The 20,605-nt window shown below is 36.7% G+C and overlaps 1 protein-coding gene across 6 annotated transcripts in view; it reads left to right on the plus strand.

Moving 5' to 3' along the window:
- The window catches only part of WDR7 (WD repeat domain 7), a 150,522-nt gene that overhangs the window by 25,905 nt on the left and 104,012 nt on the right, over positions 1-20,605 (plus strand). For 4 of the 6 annotated variants that reach the window (XM_049795818.1, XM_049795817.1, XM_049795820.1 and 1 more), the window contains 11 exons: positions 1,624-1,743; positions 1,940-2,085; positions 3,156-3,258; positions 4,317-4,458; positions 4,985-5,233; positions 6,236-6,456; positions 7,189-7,384; positions 8,482-8,696; positions 14,837-15,606; positions 16,214-16,302; positions 20,067-20,156. In XM_049795818.1, the coding sequence (XP_049651775.1) occupies positions 1,624-1,743; positions 1,940-2,085; positions 3,156-3,258; positions 4,317-4,458; positions 4,985-5,233; positions 6,236-6,456; positions 7,189-7,384; positions 8,482-8,696; positions 14,837-15,606; positions 16,214-16,302; positions 20,067-20,156 (2,341 nt within the window). The remainder of the gene's footprint in view (positions 1-1,623; positions 1,744-1,939; positions 2,086-3,155; positions 3,259-4,316; positions 4,459-4,984; positions 5,234-6,235; positions 6,457-7,188; positions 7,385-8,481; positions 8,697-14,836; positions 15,607-16,213; positions 16,303-20,066; positions 20,157-20,605) is intronic. The other 2 variants (XM_049795821.1, XM_049795822.1) reach the window with 1 other exon arrangement.

Here is a 20,605-nt window from a genome sequence, read left to right on the forward strand (position 1 = left end):
AGAATGAAATGTGAGCAGAATCTTAGCTCAGAATCGTTTCAGCTATCTGGGTGCAAGGTAATTCATTGACAGTGATGATACCAAATAGGCACCACTAATCTGTCCAGCTGGGGAATTTGTTGGACTTAAGTGATGAAAGAGGATACCACATGCTCTTGCAGATCTCCTTATGAGGAATAATAGAATAAGAACTGTTACAAGCGTTTGGTTTTTCCTTCGAAGTTGGCCATCTGGCATTTATGAGATGGCGTAGTCCCTTTTCCATTGCATATTCTCTGTCGTGTTCCTAAGTTCAATCTGAGCAAGAAAAAAAATCAGCTGGGTATTTTCTTGTTATCCGATTTCCATCTGTGTGTTGTTCTGTGTAGAGACTCTCAGTTTCAGATGCTGATTGCTGTCACGTTGTCTGAGCACTTAAAAGGCTTCTGTATAGGACATAACGCTTATTCCCCATCTTGAAGTTGAGGAAATATTTCAGGAAAATACTGTCTTGCCATAGAGATCTGTAACAGAGTAAGGAGTTGTGATCTAGGACATCTGAGTCCCTGCTTCTACCTTAGTTGCCTGGCTATCCTGATTTTATCTCGATAAATAAGGTTGCTTTCTATGAAAGTGAAGAGCCCTTTGAAATTAGTTAAAGTGACTGGCATTGCAGACAGGTCTTTCTGTAGGCCTCCTGTTTATACCACAGCAGGGTATATGCATTCTGTTGTTTCAGCCAGGTTTTTATAACTGTAAAACAGACTTTTCAGGTGATGAATGGCATGACTGTCCCTCCTTCCTTTAAGGTATCTCAAGTCAGAGTGAAGATGGACGCTCAGTCAAAGTGAGGATTAGTTTGTGATCTGGTTCCTGTGTGTTCTGGATCTGGACAGGTTAGCAGTGGCCATCTTTAATACAACCAGAAGAGAAAGTTTTGCTTTAAGGTGGGCCCAGATTAATCAAGGTACAGCACCAATGGGGTAGATCAGTCTGATACTTGGACTCAGTAGAGGGTGTTGGGCTAAATGATTAAGATCCTGTGCTATTTGGTAGTGCTAGGTTGAATCTCAAATGAATGTTGTCAGCAGTGACTGAATCTTAACCTCTGGCCAAGGGTCAGTCTACAGCTGAAAACTTTGAGACGTGAGGAAGGGAATGGGCTTGTGTATTCAGCAGTTCAGCTCTCCGGCTCTGCTGGTGTGCTCATCAGTCCTTGTGCCTGGTTATAGCTATACACCTACACTCTCTAAATAAAAGTGATAACCTCCTGTTGGTTGCATTTTTGTCTGTCTCTACAAGCCAATTTCTTACCTATCACTTATTCAGTTCTGCTTTTCTGCACATTTGCTACTCTTGTACTTGTGACAGAGTCTGCAGACTTGACTCTTTATCACAGGAGAGTTGGTATTCAAGGTATGATATACCCATAGAGTATCAAAATAAAACATAAGCATTTATTTCAGTTAAAATTTACAGAAACATTGACAAGCTCTTGACTTGAGTAAATTTAAAACCAACAAGAAATGCCTTTTTTGAAGATGTTGTTCTATAATAAGGTAATATGGCTCTATTTAATTTCAGTTTTATAATTTTAAATAAAATGCAGTTAATTTAATGTTGGTTTTGTTTGTTTGTTTTTAGGATACAACACCAGTATTTGAAGAGGAATCAAAACCTATTTATTGTCAAAACTGTCAAAGCATTTCTTTCTGTGCATTTACCCAGCGGTCATTGTTGGTAGTGTGTTCCAAATACTGGAGGGTAAGGCAAGCTAGCTGAACAACACCTGGCTGCTTTTCACTGTAAAAACTGATTTAATTAAATTGCCAGTAAGACATTTAGATCAAGATACTCTAAGTCCTTTTAATGTGTCTATATTGAAATCGAAATTAGCTGCTCTCTAGGTATTTTAATCTGTAATTGGTTAATGACAACAGGCTTTGCTGTTTCTTTTCAGGTTTTTGATGCTGGAGATTATTCCCTCTTATGTTCAGTCCCTAGTGAAAACGATCAGACCTGGACTGGTGGCGACTTTGTGTCAGCTGATAAAGTGATTGTATGGACGGAAGATGGACAGAGTTTCATATATAAATTACCAGCGAGGTATTCAACAATGAAATACTCCATTTATTTATTATTTTGAGATAGAAACATGAGCAACTTTGAAGAAATATTGAGTATCTTTGGCTTTTATTTTCTTACAAAATCATATGGATGTTGCAGAAACTAGTATTCCATGAGCATATTTTAAAGTGTGTGTCCCCTAAATGTATCCTGTTGAAGTAATGCTCAGTAATTTAGATTGCCTCAACCGAGATTGCTTCACTATTTTCTGATACTACACTCTTTCTCGCTTCCTACTGGAGCTGTTTGATGGGAAGAGGTGCATTTTGCTGTTGAACAAGTGTCATAAAATAAAATTTAACTTAAATATTTCCTTAACCAGGTCTACATAAGGAAGAAATAAGATTTTTCTGTATGGAGTAGAATGTAAATGACGATTGTATTACTGTAACAGAATACTCTTCCAGCCCGTGAAGGGAAGGCATGAACAGCTGAGTTTGTGCACATAAATGTGAAAATACAAAATTAATTTAAAATTAGGTATCAAAGAGGTTAAATAAATGTAGAATGACAAAAGTAAAATAAAAAACTTTTCTTCTGACATCTTCATGACATGCAAACATCTTGTTCTGGGTAGAGATACAGTTTTATCTTGGAGATCCTTGAATATTCTCACATAAATCAGGTGAGAACTCCTTTCTCACCCTCTTAAGTGATCAGAGCATACGGATGCAAGCAGATCTATCTGGTGATCTGTCAGAGGAATCCCTGGGTTTGGTGTGTTTTGGTCCTGCGTCTGAGGCCAGGTGTGTTGAAGTCTAAAGCAGACCTAAAGCCAGGCTTCCTTCATTCTTTTTTCCTTCAGTTCTGAATGTGTGGGGGAACTGAGCTGGACACATTTGGTGCAGTTATTAATTGATGAAGCATACCCTGTACATTAAAATTAGAGTAATGATCTGCTATACACGGTGTTAACAATTGCAAAAAATGTAATGTTTAAGGGCTTGGGGGTTGCTTTTGCTTAGTATTATTTAGTTAGGTAGTGATGTAGTGATCACTCTCTAGTAATACAAGGGATTTTATTCCTTTCTCTTTGTTCTTAAACCCAGCTGTCTACCAGCTAGCGATTCATTTCGCAGAGATGTGGGGAAAGCAGTAGAAAATCTAATTCCGCCTTTATTGTACAGTGTGTTGGACAGAGCAGATAAACAGGTAAAATATATTTCTTTGGAGTTTCTTTTATGGACTGCATTTCTCTTTTAGGGAGCTGAAACATGCATACATCATGACAAGTTCTTCTCTTTCAAAGTAGACCTTTAGGATTTCTTCTTTTCTTAGCGAAAGTAGACAGATACAATTTCCCTGCTGTTTGGTTTGGTTCTTGTTGGTTTTCAAATAAATGCAGAGGTTAGTCTCTGGTCAAGTGAATCTTCAGTTCCTGTATACTGACACGTTATCATTTATCAATGCCTGGAGAATTAGAAGTTGAGTTGTGATGTGCATGATGATTAGGTAATAATTGAGCAAGAGCTTTTAGAATCACAACTTGGAATTTGAAAGCTTAATCCTTGCGAAGTAAAGAAAATCAAATTTCATAGGCCTAAGTCCTCTTTGAGCTATACTTCATTTTTGTACTGTATTGTGAACTGCTATAATACTGCTATTGTATTTATCTGTTATAAACTAATATATCTAAGACTGCTGTATGGTATATCTAGTACTTACACCTATACTATGAGGTAGAAGTAACTGTCTGATTTACAAATGCTGTTATTACAAGACTATTGTAGGAATCCTTTTTTTTATCTTAACCTTTTAACCTGTTGCCAAATTTGGACATTGAAACATTTATATATTTGATTTTTTTGTTGTTGTTGTCAATCAATACTAAAACTTTTTTACTTTTGTTGTGGATCATGTTCCTTACTGAGTGGTATAACTTCAGCTCACCACTGCAATTAGAATGTTAACAATTTTAGAATACACACACACACACATATATAAAATATTCTAAATATGAATATACTTAGAACAAAACCAAATATGTACAAAAATCTTTTTTCCTCTCCCCTAAACTTGTGACTTGTTTCTTCTGATTCATATTGCTGTATTTATTCTTCTTCCTGTAAGAAAGATAAAGCATAAAGTATCTATTTTTTTTGTCCTGCTTTTAAAAGGTACAGAGGTTTATGTGGGGAAAGTAAATTTTGAGATCAGTACGTGGTTTGCATGTGTTCTGAAGTTGTTAATTTTTTATTTTTTTTTAACAGCTACTAATATGTCCTCCAGTTACTCGATTTTTCTGTGGACATAGGGAGTTTTCCTATAAGCTGTTAATCCAAGGAGACTCTTCAGGGAGACTGTGTATTTGGAGTGTGCCTGATACTCTTGAACAACAAGATAGTGCAAAAGGTATACCTAATTAACAGTTTTGTTGCCAAGTCTTTTAATGGGCATCTCTTTTTTTTTTTTTAATATGTATTTTGTTGCTGAGTAAAGCACTGCTGCTTTTCCTACAGATCCATGCAGCTGTTTTTTTAAGAGTTAAAGTAACTTTATTTTTTTCATATATGATCAAAATCTTCATTGACTCTGAATATTTTTCAGTTATTACAATTTAACTGCTTTATTCCAAATACTAGCTATAGTCATTGCTGCCTGCCAGTGTAGCTTAAATCATATCCTTTTCCAGTTCTCTCATATATCGTTTCCATGTGTTGCTGTAGCTTCACTCAGTCAGTAAATTAATCTCCAGTATGTACCATTTACTTTGAACAGAGCGTTGTAACATGGTGTATTTAAACTTTGATATTTTTTCAGAAAAGCTTTTCTAATTTCCATTCTTGATTTTATTTTTTTTAAATCCTCCTCCCACCTCACCCCTTGCTTTTTTTTTTGCCACTTTTTTTTTTTTCCTTCTCCTTTTCTTTTTAAACAGGACTGCAAACGACAACTTCAGTATCCCTCCAGGAAGCTTTTGATAAACTTACTCCTCGCCCTGCTGGGATTATAGACCAACTAAGCTTAATACCAAACATCAATGAACCACTTAAAGTTACAGCCAGCGTGTATATCCCAGCACATGGGCGTTTGGTTTGTGGTCGTGAAGATGGAAGCATTGTTATTGTGCCAGCAACACAAACTGCTATAGTTCAGCTGCTGCAAGGAGAGCATATGCTTAGGAGAGGTATGCAAATAAGCTTCTGAAAAGCACAGTTGGATTACAGTGTGTCTGTCACGCAATATACTGAAGTAAGAAATAATTTCACAAAGTGAGCTTTAAGTCATTTTACAGGTAGAAATCATATTGCTGTTTTCTTAACAAGTTTTGGTGTTCTACTACTTAATGAGAAATCCATGTAATAAATTAACTGTGGCCAGCTTGCATCAATTTCGGGCAAGGTCCCTTCACTGGAAAGCTTTGGATATTTCTCCTGGGTTTTTGAGATGCAGTAGCAAAGATATGGCAAGGGACATCTCCCGTCTCTCTCTCAGAATTGTTCTGGGCACTGCGTTCAGCTGGGCTATCGGTGTGCCTATGGAGCTGTCGTGGAGAAAATAACACATCTAACAGAGAATTCCTCTTTGCGTATTGTGTAGTTAGTTGAGTGTTATACCTTGGCCTGCTGTTGTATATTTTGTTTCCAGATAATGTTATTTTAATACTTTTGGGGTTTGATTTTACAAATGCTAATAAATGAAAAAGACATGTAGATATTTTTCTGTGAATACAAGTATGAGCTTGTCAGTTATATACAAGGCTGTTGGTTGTACCGTTTCCTTTATGTAACTGATTTACTGTATAAAACTTTATACAAATTTTTTTTTCTTAATATGAAGCTGGATTGCCTCAGAGTTGATACATCATTCTGCAAATAAGCGTTGGTGGTTCTTACCCTTACAAAAAGCTGAATTACTTCAAAGTGAGGATGTACAGCAAAACAAAATGAATCATTCAGTCTATGTCCAGTAGAAAAAATTATGAACGTTTTAAAAAAAGACAAAGCTAATTTTATAAGAATTTCTGTCAAAAATTGCAGTATGTCTGGAGTTTTTTGGTTTTTTTGTTTGTGGCTTTTTTTTTTTTTAATCAAGAACAGTGGTTTGGATTGTTAATTGTTCTACTGAATTACCTCTCTCTCTCTCTCTTTTTTCGTTTCCTCTTTTCACCCCTTACCCAATTTCTCAGGTTGGCCACCTCACCGGACTCTCCGAGGCCATCGAAACAAAATTACGTGTTTGTTGTATCCTCATCAGGTTTCTTCTCGTTATGATCAAAGGTATTTGATCTCAGGTGGTGTGGATTTCTCAGTCATCATATGGGATATATTTTCTGGAGAGATGAAACATATCTTCTGTGTACATGGTGGAGAAATTACACAGCTTCTAGTTCCACCAGAAAACTGTAGTGTAAGTTTTACATGATATGTCTGATAACCTGTCTCAAACTCTGTATAAATGGTACAGCTCCTCAAATCCTTCTTGAGAATATGAATTTAATATGAAATACTGAAGATGTAGCACTGACCCAATGTATAACTCTTGCAGACACATAAAAAAAGTTTGTTCTGTTCATCTTGGTTTTGTGTGCATCATGTTTTAGCTACATAAAAGATTAAAAACAGTGGAAAACCTAGATATTAAAACCTAGCTAGCTAAGGAAATGCTTGGCATTTTATGATGCCCAGCATTAACAGTGGGAGAGGATTTCAACAACATGGAAGCAGTCTTTCCCCTGAAGGTGTTTGCGAATGTGACGGCCAAGCATTCCCTAACACTTAGCCCATGGGTTTTAAAGGCAATTTTGTCTTTTGTAACTTGGATGAGTAGGTAGAATTTAATGAACAAAATGACATCGATTTACTTGAAAACTATGGTTTCTCTTTTTTTGCTCAACAAAACAGGTTCTAATACCTATTTGTTCTTTGATATGCAAGAGGTTGTCTTCAGGAGAATTTCTGCAAGGGAAATACTCTTTCTGGTGACCTCAGTGAGTTTATCCATAGACTTACGTGCCTGGTTTTTGTTTATAAAATAGGTTGTTGATCACCATGCTTGGCCCACTGAAGAAGAGATTATTAAATGCAAACGCTCTGCATTATGATTAAGATTTCTTTTCTTTTTTTTTTTTTCTTTTATTAGGCAAGAGTCCAGCACTGTATTTGCTCTGTTGCCAGTGATCACTCAGTTGGTCTTCTGAGTCTGCGGGAGAAAAAATGCATCATGCTGGCATCCCGTCACCTTTTCCCTATTCAAGTAATAAAATGGAGGCCTTCTGATGACTATTTGGTGGTAGGATGTTCAGATGGGTCTGTGTACGTCTGGCAAATGGATACTGGTACGATTAAGTTCAAAGATGTTGATTAAACAATTTTTATATATATATATATGTATTTGGTTATAGTTCTGTGTAACTTGCATCGGAGAGAAGAGTTAAAATTTTTTTTGCACATTTATATTTGGAAACTTAGCACTCCACATATTCACAAAATTTTTAGATTGTATAAGCTTTACTTAAATGCATATTTTAGTATTTGGAATAACTTATTTAGTTTTGGAGAAGTATAGCTTGCTGTGGCTATCATACCCTTAAATGTTCTCCTACTTATCTTTAGAGAGACCACTTAAAGTGCTTGCTGCGCATGTAGTGTTCTCTCAGTTTATTAGTGACCCTGCTTCCTCAGCAGTTTTCTTCAAAGCTTGGTGCAGAAGTGCAGTACCTTGAATCTACAATAGTTTCCTCATCTGTAGAGTGAAAACAGTGTTTGTCTTGGTTTTTCTATTGTTTGCTCTGGGATTTTTTTGGTTGGTTTGTGGGTTTTTTGGTTGGTTTTTTTTTGTTAGAGGGACTAACACTTAGTTTAGAAGAAACTAAAAATGAGCCTTAACAGAATGGGCAAGAAGGCATAAAATAAAAACAGCTTTGTCTTAGAAAGTTTTGTGATGTTTGATCGGGAATAAGTGAGGAAAAAATGCATCAAAATATATGCAATATGTAATTACCTTTTAACTCCTTAAGTCACTTCAGAAAAAACCCACAAACCTGCAATAATGTCTGAATATTATTTGCAGCTTATTGTGAAAACTAGGTGAGAATTGTTTTTTATTGAAGCTCTAGGAGGCAAAGAGGAACCTGAAATCCATTGTGGAAAATCTAATCCACACAGGTAGTTGGGTGGGAGGGGGAATTCAATGTTTGAAAACAGCCTTCCACTAAAAATGTTGAGCAATTGCAGTCATCACTGTCTGGTCAGCACAGAATCACATTGGAGCTTTTTTAAACTTGTCTTGGTTTTTGTTAATATGTTTATTCCTTGCACACTTCAGCTTCATGGAAATTCAGGGAAATTCCATCCCTTTAGGAATGTTAGTTCTACAAATAGCTGTTAACACAGTGGTTTCTGCTTAAACTCATGCTTTTCAAAATATTTGCAGGTGCACTGGACAGGTGTGTGATGGGAATAACAGCAGTGGAAATCCTGAATGCCTGTGATGAGGCAGTCCCAGCGGCTGTGGACTCCTTGAGCCATCCCGCCGTCAACCTGAAGCAGGCCATGACTAGGCGTAGTCTGGCTGCTCTGAAAAACGTGGCGCATCAGAAACTACAGACTCTTGCCACTAACCTTCTTGCTTCCGAAGCATCTGACAAGGTAAGTCGTGTTCAGTTAGTCTATTTTTAATGCAGTACCCGAAACATTTATTTCCATAAATAATTGAATAAAATGTGGGAAGTCTTCATTGTTGTAACTGAAAGGCTCTTACTCAAAGCTCTCTGAAATTTTAACAGAAAGACCCAAACTAGCTTTACCTGGCCTTGGGTCAGTCCTAAGAGTTCACTTTCCTTGAACAAAAAATACCAGCGTTCTTCAATGTCATTGTGCAGCTTCCAATGCAGATGGTGTTATCTAGAGTTACATTTTAAAAACACATTTAGTTTATGTTTGTTCTATTTTGTGCTTTCAGTGGTAGTGGTTTTCTTTGCTGGAGTCTAATACTTTTAAACTTCCTCTTCCCTGTCTATAACTCTGTACTGCTTTCACTGTCTTTTTTCTAGGTTCAGTAAGAACAGAGATTATGCACCAAATAAATTCCTCTCTTTCTAGATAGGTAGTAATATGTTTTTAATATCACCCAACACAATCCCTTCCATATCTCTCTGGATGTGTTCCCCAATTTATGTTACTGTTTATGATGCTACCTCCTATTTCAGTATGCATTCTACTGGTTTTTTTTCAGATTGAGTTTATTTAAAATCTGGATTTAGCAGCATTTCATAAAATCTGGAATATTTGTTCAATTGTATACATTCTGTTAATTTGTAGTATTGATGGGTAGACAAGGAACCAGCCTGTGACCCATATCCATCAGAAGCAAGTCTCACCCTTTTCAGTTTGTGCGAACTTTGAGGAACGGAATCAGCATTGATCTAGCTTTTTCTGTCTTCCCCCCCATATTGGACATGCTTTATACGTTCCTGCAGATCTTGCTAATGGTGAAGCTAGAGCTTGATTTTATTTTGTTTTGGTAGTGGTTGCTGTGTGACAGTTCAGAAAAAGTATTATTGAAATATATGTACAAACAGATATGAATGGAGCCAAAGTTACTTAAATGCTGAAAATTCATTACAGTTTGAGAAAAGATCTTAAGTGTTTAATGCTAGAAGATATTAATGGGCTTACTTGATTCCTAAATATTTCAATGCTTAATGTTTAAGAGCTTTTAAAATTATGTTTTATGATTTAGGTGATGAATTAAAATGGAACTATCTGTAGTAACTTGTTAAAAGCATTCATTAACTTTTCCTGAGTACGGTATGTGTATGTATATGGAGAGCGTGTGAGCCATGGCACGTTTACATGTGTTCATTTAGACGCAAAACTTTACAGTCTATATGGATGTTGCTGAGTATAACAACAGGCTACTTACCAATCTGAGCAATAATTAAATGCTTGTATTAAGAATTCTGGTAAGCAGACCTTTTTTGATAAGAGTCGTTCAAGTGTTAGAGCAATAGCTGGATGGTGAGCCTGCACATTGATCTCTGGAGTCAGGATGATTTTCCTCCATACTGGTTGTTATTGCAGAAGCTGGAAGCACCGTAAATATTTTGAGATGTGGGGAAGTTCCTTTTTTAACAGCTAGTAATGAGCTCTTTTCTGAATTGATATCTTGCAATGAGAAGTAACTTGGATTTCAAATTATATAAAGAGTAGGAAAGCTAGTACAGTGAAAAAAATTTCAAAGAACTTAAGTATGGAGGATAGAATGGTGCAAGAGTTAGTTCTGAATATCCTGGTAATTTTAATGTGCCTAATTATTATTCAGTCTGATGGATTTGGACTGACCATTTTGAAAACTAACAGGCAGCTAACAGCATTACATCGCAGAGATGGTAGAGATGAAACAAACAAGCAAACAGTGAATTTCAGCAACAGGCTTAACTATCGATGGTAGTTTAGCTGGTGGGCTCAATAGCATGTCAGTGTAGATTGACAGAGGAGAACTTGAAGGAAGAACTTTCTCTTGGGCTTTGCATCATGCATTTTTGTTTTAGCCAAATACAGAGAAAAGGTAAGTCCTGACCTTGTGAAGATTTTATGAACTTTGTCACAGAAGGAACATGACCCCTGACTTTTAAATTTGTATCTTTCTAGAAGGAAGTGCAAAATTATCTTGAAGGAAACTGGGAAAAATATCCTTAGAGTCATGTATTAGAGAAATATGGAAGAGGCTTTCCTTGTCCTGAGCAACATGCTCTAGTGGATCCTGCTTTGAGCAGGGGGTCGGATTGGAGGATGACCAACCTTAGCAATTCTGTGGTTGTGTCCTGCTTATTATTGCTCTTATTGGTGATTCCAATATGCTACCATTCATCATAACTTTCTTCCTAATAAAGACCTATCAGAGTAGACAGGTATTAAATTAGTTTAGTCTGTCAATGCCATTCAAAAATGTTACCCGAGTCCAAACAAAAAGAGCTTGTATTTTCGCTTTTGTTTTCCTTTTCGTTAATGCAGGCTGCCCAAGTTCTGTTAGTCTGGGCTGTGACCGGCAGAGAGCAGCAGAGCTCTGCTCCCAGCAGCTCACTGGCTTGGCTTTTGTCACTTCTTTCTTTATATTGCCGCCTTCTGTTATAATCTGTTTGGAAAAGAAATGTCACTTAGAGCATTCTTTAGAACACCACCATCATGCTTCTACAAATACATGTGTGTTCAGACTTGTGTGCTGGTATCCCTGCTGCATCCAGTATGACTGTTCACATACATAAGTATGAATGTTGCACTTGTACGTGCTGTGCAAATGTACGTGTTCTATGTGCAGGTTCCTCACATCTAATGAAGGTGTTGCCACCGACAATGGCATGATACATAGCACAGCCAAATGTGTTGTATGCCAGAGGTCAATGATGATTAGTAGCTAAAATATTTTTACTGTATTGTTGCTTTTAATTTTACCATTGTGACTATTACCAGAGACCATTTAATAAAAAGTCCCCTACGTTACATTCTGAGAAAATAACTAGAGGTTTTTAAATAAATAAGGAATATGTGAATAAGTCCGTGCATTGTAGAACATAATTTGCAGTTATTATTTATTGACATCTAAGTATTTCTATTCTGGTTTCAATTAGCCATTATTTGCTTCTCATGGCAAAGTTATTCAATAAGTATAGTTTATTCATTCTCCAAGTTGACCACAGGGAAAGGAGCAGAATTTGGCTATTTGCTCTAGTGCTGATTGCGTTAGGCCCTGGCTGTTTATCTGGCACGGTGAGCTAGCCTGTGCTGCAGCTCCTCTGAGAATGTAAGAACAGGGAGTGAGGAGGTTCGTCTCTGTTTAATTTTTCTTTTATAATCCCGGTGACCAAATACAAGGTTTCCTTCTGGTAGTGCCTTAACTTCGTTATGTAAGTGAAATGAATTTTAATTTGAGGAAAGACAGAAATTTAACATTATTTGATTCTAGCAGAATAGCAGATAGTATTGAAGATTTTGCCAGGTCTGCATTTCATTGTTGGAGAGTCTTTTGATATGTTTTGAGTATTGCTCTGTGTGTGTGTGTGTGCGTGCGCGCGCTTTTGGTATCTGGTTTGTTTGTTACAAAATGAGTGTGTTGGAATAATGTAAAATATTTATGTGTATTTGTTGAGAATCATCCTCTGAAAGCAAGCAAGAACTAGTGAGTGCAGCAAGCAAACCAATAATTGTACTTGCTCTTCTCTGCTTCAATACCGTATAGTAAAATATATGTAGGTATTTATTCTATCTAAGCGAAATATTAGCAGCCTTAAATTAAGAGTCTGCTAATTAAATAAATTATTAGTGTGGTAGAAAAATGAAGATTACAATATCAAATAAGATTAACATAGTGTATTGTTTTAGATAAATACACTTTGTGCATATTATGTTTAGGCAGGATTAAAGGAGCAGTTTCTTACTCTTATTTTTTCCCCTGGGCCTCTTGCTGTGAAATAGTCAAGAGGAGAGGTTATTCTTGAGTTGCTCCAAAGCAGCAGTCAGGAATAAATCACAAGGAAGCTGTGGCTGGATCATCAGCTGTGCTTGATGGCAGGTCAGGGTAGCAGAGCCTCTTTTGGACCCATCGGTTTCCAAATATAAAGCTAATGTAAAACTTTGGAATGGTCAGTTTTTCCTCTGAAAATTTTTTTGCTGTAGAAAGCAATCTTACACTCTTCCAGGATATATAGAAACTAACAGCCACAGAAAAAGCAGAGTGCTTTTCGAGACACAAATCTGCATGAATGAGAACCTTGAGAATTAAAATATGCTTATTCTGAAGCCAGGTTCATACACTGGAACAATAATTGAACGTGATGGGGTGGATATTATATTCTTTCATGCCAACAGCATTTTGGGGGTCTTAACAGCTATAATGGAAAAGGAATATATAAAAATTACTTCAGTTTTCAAACACATGCTGTGAAACTTGTAGAATAATTAAAGCAGCCAAGTAGTTGTAGGACTAGAAATGCTTACTGTCTTGAAAAAAGTCCTTGAGAGACAATAAATGGTACATGTGCATGTCCAGTTTTCCAATTATAAGTAGAATATACATTTGTTTCTGTGATTCATAGTGATAAAGCACATTTGTTAGTGTTCAGAAGTAGAATGAAAAGGGTTGAAAAATGCAAGACAATGGGTAAATTATAAAGAAATAATGTAGTTTTATAACTCAGCAGATTTTCGGTGGTGAGCACTCCTATGACCCAGGGTATTTAAGGCTTTGTAAGATGTGCACATTGCTTCACATCAGTGAACAAAGGAAGCAATATATCAGGATGTATATAGAATACAGTACAAACCTATTACGAATTAGTGTAAATATACATAGGATGTTCAGATTTTTGCCTGATATATAGAGTGTATGATGATTATTTGTATAGTCTGTATATATTTATAGTGTAAGTGTGTGTGTATATATGCATACATAAATATATATATATATATACACAGTGTATATATGAAAACTGCAAGCCTTGTTAATTTCTAAATAACAATCCTGCTGTAAAATGTGCTTTTGTGGTTTAAAAAAGGACAACAGAGAATGGAAATTTTAGAGTCTACCAAACTGAAAGTTTGTAGAAATGTTAAGGCTGTTGAGTTATAGACGAGAAAAGACATAGGAGCCTTGACTGTATCGCTTTTATTGGTAATATATTAAGAACTTTTGGCTTAATTCTAGTTTCAGTAAAGGTTGACGTTTTCTGAACAAACCATTCCGCCTATATCAGTTTTGGGGAAAAGTACCATTTCTCCTGCAGCCATTCTTAGACTTGTGTAGGGTAATTATTTTTATGAATTCCCTTAGACTTGGCTGTCAACTGAGCACAGGGTTTGAGTTCTGAAGTGACTAGTACAAGCATCAAGAATGCTTCTTCATCACCAAACTTAGTCACCGCTTCTCCTGTATGTCTTTCTTGCTATGACTTTGTAATTCTGTGCATCTAACTTGAATATTCAACCTTGTGTCTTTCAAGCTGTTAATTAAATTGTAAAAGAGGAGAAATAATATTTTACTTAATTTGAACAGGCTTTATTTCTGTTAAAAGATTCTCTTTTTTGCCTGTTTGAGGAAACTAAGTATTTGAGCATAATTTTGTGTTGGTTACAGAGAGAATAAAGTTCTCACAATGCTTAAAAACTTCTGTTAATGTGCTTTCATACAATATCTTTTGACTTTTTTCAGCTTTTATCCCATAGCATTTTAATGTTCTTTTCTTTTCCTTCCTCCCCCACCTTGGGAGGAAGGGAAGGAGGAAGTAGAGGGACTTTAGTGGAATGAACAAGTGACACACACAATGCATATCTGGACGAATTTATTAGTAGCTTATTTTCAATGGCATAAATTGATGCTATACTTCAGTATCCAAATAGGAAATATTTAATGTGTTTTAAGTTTAAGAACAAAATATTGAAATCTTGTTGTTTGTTGGAGTATAACTATTATCTTTTGGAATTCATGAGAAAGAAATGTGAACTTCTGTCTTAGAGAGTTCTATTTATCTGATAAACTTCTGCAAGTGAAATTTCTGTATTTTAGGGGTGTAACACTTGATCACAAGTCTGACATTCTGACACTGTGAAAAGTGCTGTAAAATTCTTCACTGATATTCTTATAATATTTATCATAACATGTTTTATACCCATGTGAGTTTTCAAACTTTGATCATCCACAGCTTCCTTAATTTGTGAATTAACTTTGTGAAAAGTGTTAAGAAAGTAATCCAAATGAAATTTTAATTTTGTTCTTTTTTTTTTCCTTTGTTCAGGGGAATTTACCTAAATACTCACATAACTCCCTGATGGTTCAAGCTATAAAGACTAACTTAACAGATCCAGATATACATGTGCTCTTCTTTGACGTAGAAGCCCTGATCATTCAGCTGCTGACTGAGGAGGCCTCCAGACCCAACACTGCACTCATTTCTCCAGAGAATTTACAGAAAGCCTCTGGTGGGTCTGACAAAGGAGGCTCCTTTTTGACTGGCAAACGAGCAGCCGTCCTCTTCCAGCAGGTCAAGGAAACAATCAAAGAGAATATAAAAGAGCATCTTCTTGATGATGAAGATGAGGATGAAGAATCGATAAGACAGAGAAGAGAAGATGGTGACCCAGAATATCGCTCTAGCAAATCTAAACCATTAACTTTATTAGAATATAATCTAACCATGGACACAGCAAAGCTTTTTATGTCCTGTCTTCATGCCTGGGGCCTGAATTCTGTTCTAGATGAGCTTTGCCTTGATCGTCTTGGGATGCTTAAGCCACACTGTTCAGTGTCCTTTGGCCTCCTGTCTAGAGGAGGCCACATGTCTCTGATGCTTCCTGGCTATAATCAGCCTGTAGGCAAACCGTCGTATGATAGTGTGGAGTTAGGAAGGAAAATGTCCATTACAGAAGGGCTCGGAAAGGGGACGTACGGTGTATCACGTGCTGTCACCACTCAGCATCTCCTGTCTGTTATCTCACTGGCCAACACACTGATGAGTATGACCAATGCAACTTTTATTGGAGACCACATGAAGAAAGGTCCAACCAGGTATGGCAAATACTCACTTGAACTTCTGATAACTTTCTTTCAGAGTCTCTATTTTAATACAGCATTTCATTTTGTTTCATTTTACTGTGGGGTTTGATGTATTAAATGGCTATGAAAACCTTTGGTACCTAGATGGAACTGAGTGTATTTTTTTCTTGAATGTAGGTGTTTCGGGGTGGGGTTTTTTAACACCAAGATAACTATATTGCTTTGAATGGAGTTACATAACTTACAATGTTAATAGAACATGGAGTTGTATTAACATATGCGCTGGTAGGTCTGAGAGGCTATTTCTGTCCTCCTTTTTAGTGCTTATTGGTTTTAAAGAGTTTTTATAATGAGTAGGTCAAATTCTAAATAAATCAAAACATACAGGTGAACTTTTTATTACCAAAAAATAAGCTTACCTGGGAAATGTAAATGAGATTTTTTTTTTTTCTGTCAAACTGACTGGTTCTATAGGGTTGCTTTTCAAAGTTTGTTTAGTCACAGTATCTTTAGCAAATAATCTCTCTTTTTTTTTTTCTTCTGTTTTTTTTTTCTCCTTTCTCCCTCGCCCTTCCACTATGCTCCTTTTTCCCCCCCTTCATGTATATTTTGTGTTTAGGCCACCTAGGCCAGGCACTCCTGAGATGTCAAAAGTGAAGGCACCCCCTTCAATTTCAAGTCATGCAGCCCAAGGACAAATTAAGCAAGGTAAATATCACTTGCTTTGGAACAATTTGTTATGTCATTTCAGCTCTTGACACTGAAGTTACCACCTTACTATCAAGTGATTTGCTAGCTTCTACGTGGGACGAAAAAGTAGTGTAATATTCTAGACAAAAATTTTAATGACTAAGACCTTTCTAAGAATCAATATAAGATGCTGTTACTGTCACAAAGTCATTCCCTGACAATGAATTTCTGCATATTTTAAGTGGTCCCAAACATATTGGTGTTGAGGTGATAGTAAGAGGCTTAAAGTCTGTAGCTACGGCCTATACAGACTAATACAAAAATGCTTATGTATGTTATAAACTAAAGCATAAAGGTAAACACATCTAAGTAGTATGTATACATTTCCTCTCCTTTTTAAGGAGGAGGAAGAAATTATTTTAACACTACTTCTACTGCTGTTGCTATTTTCATCACTTGCAGTTATGAAAGATGGCAGTGGATGATACTGAAGGATCTTTTAATAGCCTGCATTTTATCTTTCCTTTCATAAGTACAATGGTTAAGTACATGAAGTAAAACAACATGTGATGTAAAAGAAGGATGTACACAAGATTAGACATGACTTTTCTACTGGAGTAGAGCGGAGCAGGGAGTAGATACTCCTCCGGGCAGCAGGAGCACACAGAAACAGTCCTGCTGGAACTGGAGAGATAGACGAGGAAGAGGAGGCACCTTCCTGTTTGCTCTTTAAATTAGAGCTGCTGTTTGATGGGGCAAGTGAGCTACTCTTCTTAAAGCCAGAAATACAGTAAATGTAAACCACCATGTGATGTGGCCAGTTCTGACTTGAGCCCAGAACTAAGGAGCAAGTGAACTGTTGGGGAAGGGTGTGGGGTGACTCTTGGGGCGGCAGCTGGTGCGGGCTCGTGGGGACCGAAGGCAGCGCAGTACGGCTGTGGTGCCCAAAAGAGGAGGGGCGGGATTTACCCACTGGGATAACGGGAATAAAATCCCCATGGGACCAGCTGAAGGCTGTTATGGCTTGAGGGGAATGTGTATGCGTAACCTTTGTCATACATGTTTTGCTGTATGATAAAACAAAGAGGAAAGGTGCACACATCATTGCTCTTTTTGCAGTTCTTTGGGATTTTTGTGGATGTGAGCCTAGCTGCATGCATATACTGTAGGGCAAAAGAGGAAAGGTTTTTCTTTTTTTCCGTCATGTATGTGTTGGGGTTTTTTTTAATAATCTATGAAGCATATAGACCTCAGGACTTATCATAATTTACTTTGAGAAGGGCAATTATCTCTTATTTTTAACTTTTACCTGTTAACTGTTAAAACTCTTGTCTTTTCAAGCTATATGAATACAGAGAAACTTGCAGTATATGAAATCATTGTATTTTGCAGAATACAAATACTTTGTCATTGTGGTATTTACCGCAGTGTACAATCTTTAAAGATGTACGTTAAAGATATATGGACATCTTTAAAAAATGTTTAACTGTGGAACTGCTCTTGTATTAGAGAGCTAGTAAGCACAGCAGGAAACTTATACATCAACTGTTTGATTTTCTTCAGTCACATGCAAAAAAGGGGGATGCTTGTGTCTGAGGAGGAAACTTGCCCATCAGCAACATTTGTGTGTATTTATTCTTTTCCTAAATGTAAATATTAACTTACTGAGATCTTTGGAAAGGGAAAATCAGTTTCAGGAGTGGTATTGGTCAAGCTTTTTTCATTATCATGAAACATATGCTACATAAATAGAGAAGTAGCAGTCAGTAACAAAAAACAGAATTAAAAAAAATTGGGGCTCTTGTCTCGACATGTGGGGCTTTTTTGATTTTGTTTTTTTTGGTGGGTGGTTGGCTGGTTGGGGGGGGTTTTCCCTTCTTTGAAAGATAATTATTTGAAAGATCAGGATTTCTCAGAGATGGTGTCTATATGGCAAGTTCAATGCGAGGAAAAAACATATTTGTCACAGAGAGGGTCTGTGTCTGTGTCTTGGTTTTAAAGATATAGTTCCATTATGGTTTTTCTTTCCTGAAAGACAGCTATGTGATTTTTTTATATTTTTTTTTTTCCTTTGAAATAGCTTTGCTAATTTGGGGGATAGACATAGTTTAGTTACCCAGTGGAAAAATTTATAACTTCATGAGAAACAATTGACAAAAATTAAATTTTGTGTGCTGTCAAAAATAGAGAAAAATACTCCTGTTCCTAAACTGTTATCTCTTTCTGTGTCTGGTGGCATGTCTCACATACTCTTGGGGGAAAATTATTTTGTTTCTAAGTGGTACTCTTGGGTCATAAGTTTCCTCAATGTCTTACCTTTACATCCAATTGTATGCTACTTGCAGTATCTTGCTACTCATATATTTCTAGTGCGATTATTCTTAAAATTCAGTTTGAGAAACAATTAATGCATTTTATGACATGCTTGATTTCCATCAATTTGACCTGTATTTGTCCTGAGATGAGCATAGCTCTGTGCTACTCGGCCACTGGTCCATTGCAGTCATTGTTGTAATTACTGATGTTGGAGGAGAGCGAACAACTACAACAAAATAAGGCAAAAAAGAAGCTTCAGAGTAAGGCTTAAGTTTCGGTATGGGGTGGTTTTGTGGTTTTTTTTCTACAGTCTTTTTCGTAAAATGAATAGCTTTTTTTATACATCTACTGAAACTAGGGTTTGCTGTCATGAAGTGATTTACGCTGGTCATCCTGTCACTGTACACGTGCCATCATGATGCATTTGTGTGAAAAGTATGGAAAAAGTAGTTTTGATGCAGATGTCCCACAGTGACAAAAGAAGTTCACTGCATGAAAAGCAAACAGACCATTCAGAAAACAATGCTTAATCGGTTCAGGAGCTTGAACCCATTGTTGTTCTGCAACGGAATAAGAGAGGAGGATTAATTTGAAGATGCTTGTGCATGACATATGGTAATTTCTCTATAGGAAGGAAGTGTCAGATAGTGACCTCTAAATCTCCACATTGACCTCGGGTTGTAGCATGTGTATGCCATAAGGTCTGCGCATCTTTTCATGTGATAATACTAAGTCATGAAGCATTAGTGGAAGTACAATGTTTAGAACTGCTTTTAAATTACGTTTGCACCAAGAAATGATGGAGTTTACAAAATAAATGTCACAGATACTGCTTTGAGTAACATGCTTTAACTGTGTTCTTCTGTAGTTGCTCGCCTGTAGTCTTACTCTGTAAGCTTTGCATGCTTCTGCTTTAGATTTTTAGTCCTTTCTGTGGTATAGGCTTAAAATTATTTGAATGGAGACACATTTAAAATGAACCTATATTAAAACTAACCATCAGTAATACATTCTGTGATATTTTAGAGTGACAGATGGGACAGCCCAGGTTTAAAAGGGGTTATTTCTGGCGGTTTTTAATGAGTAGTACAAATTCCAAATCTAAATATGGGAAAAGCACAAGAAGTAGCAGCAAAACTCCTGTTTTTAAAATTCATAGTCAACCGTGCTGTCAAACCAAACGTAGTATCTAAAGACATGTTTGTAATCGCTTTATTTACAGGTACTTTTGTCTTTTCCAAACATGCAAGTTTCTGTTAGTGTATCTGTGTTTCTCTGCAGTTGCATGTCTTCCTCTCACTGGCATTGCACTTCTTGTAAAACCTAGAGTTTTTTTTAAGTTGAATATTATCACGGTTTCTTCCAGTTTTGTTTTTCATTCTTCAGTGATACTAATCTGTTTTTCAGAAGCTGCTCTCCTCACTTTCCTATTTTTTTTTCTCTTTATTTCTTCTTTTCTCTGCAAGTTGCTCCTGCTGTTTCTTCTAGCACTGAAGCTGGTCACTCTGGCTCTGACACTGCTCCTACTTTACATACCTGTTTCTTAGTCAATGAAGGTATTCTTTTCTCACTTTTCTATCTATTTGTCTTTTACTTTCAACTAATGTCCCTTATCATTGTTATGACATGACTTTAATTTGATCTGCGTAGGAATTTTTCTTTGTAAAAAAGACAGGCAACGAGGGGTTTTGTTTATTTTTCCATTAATGCTGGTAGAGGGTGAGCAGATCCTGTTTGTGTGTCTTGGACTGTCTGTAAGTTCAGTTCTCAACTAGCGTATCAAAGATGGTATTTCGGATCTTGTTTGGGTTTGCTGTTGTCTTTTGACAAAAAAATCTCAGCCCTTTTTTAAGTAGGGAAAATACATGTGCCTTTACCCTTTGGTAGTATATGAAGGAGAGAAGCCGCAACACGTGTGGTGTGTTCCATGCGGGTGCTGCGTCCCACCTCTCGGCTGCGAGTGTGAGTGCCGCTTCTCGGTACGAAGGGTCAGCCCCGTCTAGAG

The sequence above is a fragment of the Accipiter gentilis genome, chromosome Z (genome assembly GCF_929443795.1).
Source record: "Accipiter gentilis chromosome Z, bAccGen1.1, whole genome shotgun sequence".
NCBI lineage: Eukaryota > Metazoa > Chordata > Aves > Accipitriformes > Accipitridae > Astur > Astur gentilis.